The sequence below is a fragment of the Lampris incognitus genome, chromosome 16 (genome assembly GCF_029633865.1).
Source record: "Lampris incognitus isolate fLamInc1 chromosome 16, fLamInc1.hap2, whole genome shotgun sequence".
Taxonomy (NCBI): Eukaryota; Metazoa; Chordata; class Actinopteri; order Lampriformes; family Lampridae; genus Lampris; species Lampris incognitus.
In genome coordinates, this window is record NC_079226.1 from 2,829,103 (window position 1) to 2,836,602 (window position 7,500).

Below are 7,500 nucleotides of genomic sequence, written 5' to 3' on the forward strand. Positions count from 1 at the left end.
GCATGTACAACTTTTTGTAGATCAGCAAATGATAAAAATGACCTAATTTTAGGGATTAGCTTGAGCTGGAGAAAGCACGACTGAAAAACATGTTTGATTTGATTATCAAAACCAAGGCTGGCATCGAATATTACCCCAATATTCCTAGCAGCCTGCTTAAGACTACTAGACAGACCACCAAGATAAGTACCAAAAGGGCTGATGGAATTTCGGGGACCGAACAGAATGACCTCAGACTTACCATCATTAAATTTAAGAAGCTTTTCGGACAGCCAGGATTTAATGTCAGAGAGGCAAGTTGTGAGATCTGCTAGGCTGCTAGGATATGTGGATTTTAGTGGCATATATAACTGAGTGTCATCAGCATAAAAATGGTAAAACACATCATGATTTTGAATAGGTGGCACGGTGGCGCAGTGGTTAGCATGGTCGCCTCACAGCGAGAAGGTCCTGGGTTTGTCCAACCTTGGGGGTCATCCTGGATCATCCTCTGGGTTGAGTTTGCATGTTCTCCCCGTGTCTGCGTGGGTTTCCTCCGGGGGCTCCGGTTTCCTCCCACAGTCCAAAGACATGTAGGTCAGGTGAATTGGCCGTACTACATTGTCCCTAGGAATGAATGTGTGTGTATGTGTGTGTGTGTGTGTGTGTGTGTGAGAGCCCTGTGATGGCCTGGTGGCCTGTCCAGGGTGTCTCCCCCCCTGCCACCCAATGACTGCTGGAATAGGCTCCAGCATCTCCACGACCCTGAGAGCAGGATACGTGGTTAAGATAATGGATGGGTGGATGGATTTAGAATAACCTGGCCAAGAGGCAGCATGTATATAGAAAATTGAAGGGGGCCAAGAACTGACCCTTGATGGACACCACATCGAGTTAGTTGAGTTGCCCAGCAAACAGTAAAGTCTGTTGGAGAGGTAAGAGCGTAATAAACTAAGAGCCGAGCCCTTAGCGCCGACCCAAGTCTCTAAGCAATGTAAGAGGATACTGTGATCGACTGTTTCAAAGGCAGCATTTAAGTCTAAAAGAACTAAAATTGAGCAGTCACCTCTGTTTGCAGTCAGTAGTAGGTCATTAGTAACCTTAAGTAGCGCTGTCTCAGTACTATGAAATGCTCTAAAGCCAGACTGGAAACTGTTAAAAACACTGTACTATTAGCATTCATAAAAGATATCAATTGAGATGAAATTACTCTCTCCAGAACCTTAGATAAAACAGACAATTTGGAGATTGGTTACTTAAGGACAGGGGATCCAAATAAGGTTTCTTTAGCAATGGGTGAACAATTATATGTTTAAAGCTGTCTGGAAAAGAACTAGAGGCCAGAGAATTATCAATTATCATTATCATTATCACACTGTGTTGTAATCGCCGACTAGGGATGGGGTGTCTGTGCAGGCGAGTGTTGTGGCAAGGCAGCCACATCAGCTCTGAGAATGGATTTCCCTCCTGGCTCGGGACAAGGAACACTTCGAGAGTGTCTAATGATGGCCTTTTTCAGGCTCTTAAGATGGGATAAACCGGGATGAGGGCTGTTGTTTTGGCTTCACAGTGGGATGGCGAGCCACCTGAACACTTCTAGCCACTAGTGGGGGAGCTACAGTGTCGGCAGGTGCCATTTTCACAGAGGGGTCCAGATCATGACGTGTCGGAAAAACAGAAACATCAGCTGGGTGGACCAGAGTAGCATCACACAGGGTCGCGTAGCAGTTGGAGTGGCTTAGGTGAGGGGGTGAGGCACCCCTGTCCGAGCCTCTCTTGCAACCGTGGACCACCAGTTAGGCCCAGGACAAGTGGTGGTTAGGTGTTGAGTAGGCGGAAAGCCATGGACAAGTGGAGGGGTCACACAGAACTGTGTCCTCAATGGCTGCACAGAGAGAAGAAACCCGTTTGGACTGCCCAGAAGCCATGTTCAGGAAGCTGGTCAAAAAGGAGTCTTATGGGGGGCGTCCGGGTAGTGTAGCGGTCTATTCCATTGCCTACCAACACAGGGATCCTGGTTCAAATCCCCGTGTTAACTCCGGCTTGGTCGGGCATCACTACAGACACAACTGGCCATGTCTGCGGGTGGGAAGCCGGATGTGGGTATATATATATATATATATATGTACTGGTCACTGCAATAGCGCCTCCTCTGGTTGGTTGGGGTGCCTGTTCGGGGGGGAGGGGGAACAGGGGGGGAATAGCATGATCCTCCCATGCCCTATGTCCCCCTGGCGAAACTCCTCACTGTCAGGTGAAAAGAAGCGGCTGGTGACTCCACATGTATCAGAGGAGGCATGTGGTAGTCTGCAGCCCTCCCCGGATCGGCAGAGGGGGTGCAGCAGAGACCCGGGACGACTCAGAAGTGTGGGGTAATTGGCCGGATACAATTGGGGAGAAAAAGGGGGGAAAATCCAAAAAGAAAAAAAAAAGAAAAGGAGTCTCATGGAGTTCATCAGAGAGTCCTTCTGTTTGCTTTCTTAAGTAGCACACAGTCCTCACTGGGCAGGCTGGCATAAGTGTTTTGGTTAGTTTAGCCACCAGTAAATATCTGAATATGACTAGTAGAGTACAACTAAGTAGATCATACTTTCGTAGAATATGGCAATGATGAAAAGTGAACGGCTTCTTGTCTAAGGTTTTGAGTGCTTGTTTGTGTAATGATTCCAGTGGTTTTCCGGTTGTAGAGTGTGTTAGACCAGCTTATCAGACAATAGGTGACGTAGGAAACCACCATTGAGTGGAAGTACATCTTTGCTGCCTCAGCTGATAAGTCTCGGGTAAACCTGACATTTGCCTAACTAAACTTTACTTTATTGCATGAATGGATTGAGATTAAGAGAAGAGGAGTGAACATCTACCACCAAACTAGCCAATAGTATATCGATGTCCACAGTCTTCTAAAAATGCTTGGCTGTGATTGGCTGTCAGTCAAATTAATGTCTTGCCCCTCACTAAATCCCACCCAATCATTCTGTTTCTTACAGATAAAAGTCACAACATGGAAGTTTGTGGTGCACTGAACATCATTTCACGGAACCTTTAATCAAAGTATTGTCTTATTCAATATAAAACCTTTAATCAGATTATTGTCTTATTCAATATAAAACCTTTAATCAGATTATTGTCTTATTCAATATAAAACCTTAAATCAGAGTTTTGTCTTATTCAATATAAAACCTTAAATCAAAGTTTTGTCTCATTCAATATAAAACCTTAAATCAGATTATTGTCTTACTCAATATAAAACCTTAAATCAGAGTTTTGTCTAATTCAATATAAAACCTTTAATCAGAGTTTTGTCTTACTCAATACAAAGTCTTCAATCAGAGTGTTGTGGGCAGGTAAACATAGTCAGTGAAGTTCTACATAGGACTTCAGGTAAAGCCGAAGGTACCTTCTGGATCAAGCAAACGGGGGATACCCAGCTCATTCTCCGCCAGGGCGAAGGCCTCCTCCAGGTTCTCTCTGTTGTTCCTCCTTCTCACAACCTCCATGTCCACCAGGTCTGGCCTGATGGCATGCACCATGGAGTGGAACGCCACACCGCTGCGCCAGCTGGGCCCAAAGTCCTTCACCTCGATGCCCTGCCGCCTTGGAAAGACAGGTGAGAACAGGACAGCATATCTCATTCTAGACTCACAAAACCCAGAAACACCTACATTACATTACGCTGGCTAACTCTGACTCTACAGTATATACATACACATACCATTACCCAAACACATAGTAATAGTGATACCAATACATAGCATACATGTACCACAATGCTACAGTACTTATACACATACCAATATCAAAACATATAATGATACTGACACCAATACATATGTCTACCACAACAATCAGCCTTTTGTAGAAAAACATAAAAGTAAAACCTTTTAAATTTGTCAAATACTTAAAATTTTAAATATGAAACTAAGATTTAAAAAGTGTACTTTCAAATGAAATTCAATTAAATCTTTTTAAAGTGTCTTCCTAAAATGTTTTAAAAATGTAGCTAAACATTTACAATGTATAACTGAGACATTAACACCATGTGGACCTGACAGCTGCCGTGCCGCAGTACCTACTTGGCTGTACATTGAACCCAGCGCAGTAGCGCTCTCTTGGCGTTGCCCGGAAATTTGGTGATCACCTTCCTCTTGACGGGTGGACTTCCGGTTTCCGAGCTGGCCATACTGTCCACCGATGAGCTGCTGTTGGAAAGAGCTTGGAGCGCTGGCAGGTTACTGGTTAACTCTTCAATCTAAAACAGGAACAGGAACATGCCATAACCACAACAACGGGAGACAATGATGTCAGATGTGATCGACAAATTTTGTGTCATCCATTTCTCTATGACTTATGCAATCCAATACTGTGTGTATGCATATCCACTACATAGTATATATATATGTGTGTGTGTGTGTGTGTGTGTGTGTATATATTGTATATGTATGCACTACATTATACATATACAGTACCAGTCAAACTTTTGGACACACCTACACATAATAGGGTTTTTCTTTATTTTTGCTAAATTTCATTTAAATACTAAATGAAACAACTTGTTGGGCTGGAGGTTATTTCAAAATGTATAATAGGCAATGGATATAAGAATTTGAAAAAGATACATTCAGTCAGGTGTGTCCAAACATTTTTAGGTATATATCATAGTGTAAGCACCTGCGCTACATTATATCATACCCTATTAATCAATCATTACTTAGTGCACATAATTAAACACAGACAGTGGCAGAATCTCAATCCTGGTATTATTGGATCTCAGTGCAGCATTTGACACAGTCGACTGCAACATATTACCAGACTGCCTGAAAAACTGGGTGGGACTTACTGGCACAGCACTAAAATGGTTTGAATCCTACTTGAAGGACAGCGTCTACAATTACAAATCTGAGCGGACAAAAATGACCTGTGGGGCACCCCAAGGCTCCATTCTGGGGCCTCTCATGTTTAACATCAATCTATGCTCCCACAAGTTCAGATTATGGAAAACAACAAAATATGTCTTTATGCATGCTCAATAATCCAGGTAAGAAAATCAAAGAAAGTTGGATAAATTCATCTGCACAAAATGTTTATTTTGTGTGTGTGTGTGTGTGTTGCATCTGGACACAACGTTTTTATTGACAGATAAACGTTGTGTCAAGATGAACTGATTATGTAGATGACACACAGATTTGCATAACCATATCACCAGGGGACTATAATCACACACAAGCAGTGAGTAAGTGCATTGAACAAATCAATGACTGGATGTCTTAGAATTTTCTTCAATTAAACAAAGATAAAACTAAAGTAATTGTCTTTGGAGTCAAGGAAGAACGATTAAGCGTTAGCGCTCAGCTACAAGCAGTAATGTTAAAAACGACAAACCAAGCCAGAAATCTTGGTGTAGCCATGGACTGAGACCTGAATTTCAATAGCCACATTAAGATAATTACAAAGTCCGCCTACTATCCCCGGAAGACTATATCAAGAATTAAAGAATGGATGTCTCAGCAGGATTTGGAAAAACTAGTCCATGCATTTATCATTAGTCGACTCGACAACTGGAACGGTGTCTTTACAGGTCTCTCTGGGAAAAAAATCAACCAAACAGCTGCAGCTGATTCAGAACGCTGCTGCTTGAGTCCTTACTAAGACCAAGAGAGTGGACCACATCACTCCAGTTCTGAGGTCGTTCCACTGGCTTCCTGTCCACCAAAGAACTGATTTTAAAACTCTGCTCTTGGCTCATAAAGCACTGAATGGTTTAGGGCCAAAATACATTTCTGATCTTCTGCTACACTATGACCCATCCAGACCTCTCCGATGGTCTGGGACAGGTCTGCTTTCTGTCCCCAAAGTAAAAACTAAACATGGAGAGGCAGCTTTCAGTTTTTATGCACCACATGTCTGGAACAAACTCCCAGAAACCTGCAGGTCTGCTCCTGCAACTCTCCGTTCTTTTAAATCAAGGCTGAAGACTTTCCTGTTTGCCACTGCCTTTTATTCCATCAAATGAAACTTGAAGATTTTGATTACCATCTAACACTGCACCGCAACTTTTACTCTCCAGCTTTATCTCTTCTTCTTCTTCTTTTGGCATGTTCCCTGTTTTTCAGGGGTCGCCACAGCAGATTTAATAGTTTCCATCGGTACCCTGTGAGGGCACAGCATCAATAGCAGCCTCGACTGATCCGGTATGGTCGTGTCAATCCGCATTCTGATTTGGCAGAATTTTACATCGGATGCCCTTCCTGGCAACAACCACTAACCCTACGGACGGAGGCACAGGTAAAGCGCTGGATACCATCCCAGTATTCGTTGACTTGCGCCTATGCCTGTCGCCACCTTCTCTCCTGCTTTATCTGTCTCAGCTTATTTTCTCTCTTGATTGTTTGTTGCTTTTACATTTTGACTTGATGCCTTTTATGTATTATGTAAAGCATTTTGAATTGCCTTGTTGCTGCAATGTGCATTAGAAATAACGTTGCCTTGCCTTGCCTCGTCACATCAGTTCAAGCATATAGACAGGCAGGACATTTTGCATATAGGAGGAACTGGCCTTGGTTGGAGTCCCAACGTAAAACACAAGAACATGAACAGAACATTCATATAGAAGTGGACATTATATAAGCAAAAAACAAAAACAAAACAAAAAACGAGGGAGAGAGAGAGAGAGAGAGAGAGAGAGAGAGAGAATGAGAAAAGGAGAAAAAGAAAAGACAAAAGAAGCAGAAAAAATAATATCTAATATTATCAAAACAGCTTTTCATGGCACATATGGTACCATGAAATATGAGTATATCTCTAACAAAGAATATTCAAATATTCAAAAGGTAGTAAATCAGGAATTAAGGAACGTTTGGACTGTTTCTGTTCAAAAAATGAGAAACAGAAGCCGAAGGAAGACTAGCACGCTTTTGATGCAACGTTTTACCTGAAAGTAGAGGATGATGGTCCATATTAAACCCAGGATGATAGACGGTCTTCCGTCTGCGATGTCAGTGGCATGAATGTTAACTAGCTTGATCTGAAAAAGAAGCCAAGCAGCGGATTAATACCCAGCAATAAATCAAGAACCCAGCGAGGCAGACTTCATTTATAGAACGTGTTATTTTCTTTTTTGTTTGTTTTGTTTTTTCAAAAACATTTTATTGGAAGGAACACTGGGTGCATAAAAAAACATATCAATACAATGTAAATGGAAACGATTGTCCCTCCATATTTTGGTAATCTCCCCGCCCCCCGGCCTCCAGTCCCCTCCCACCCAACCCTCACCCAAAGCCGATGCGAAAATAAAAAAAGAAAAAATATGGATATTAATTACAGTAATAACAATTATAAGATGAATCAAAAACTACAAGATACAAATAAGATAGTTTAGAGAGCTTTACATCAACAAGACACATTCAATCATCTCACAAGTACCAAGCTGAGGAACCTGAGGTACAGAGCAGCATGTACAAATGAACTATCACTAGGCTTTTCTGGTGACATAAGTCATGCTTGTCATGTCATACCTTTTAGTGG

The 7,500-nt window shown here is 42.3% G+C and overlaps 1 protein-coding gene across 2 annotated transcripts in view; it reads right to left on the reverse strand.

Moving 5' to 3' along the window:
* syne1b (spectrin repeat containing, nuclear envelope 1b) overlaps positions 1-7,500 on the reverse strand; it is a 394,236-nt gene that overhangs the window by 357,288 nt on the left and 29,448 nt on the right. For both annotated transcript variants that reach the window (XM_056296155.1, XM_056296154.1), the window contains exons 5-7: positions 6,908-7,000; positions 4,053-4,228; positions 3,377-3,573 (exon numbers count right to left, since the gene is read on the reverse strand). In XM_056296155.1, coding sequence (XP_056152130.1) covers positions 3,377-3,573; positions 4,053-4,228; positions 6,908-7,000 — 466 coding nt within the window. The remainder of the gene's footprint in view (positions 1-3,376; positions 3,574-4,052; positions 4,229-6,907; positions 7,001-7,500) is intronic.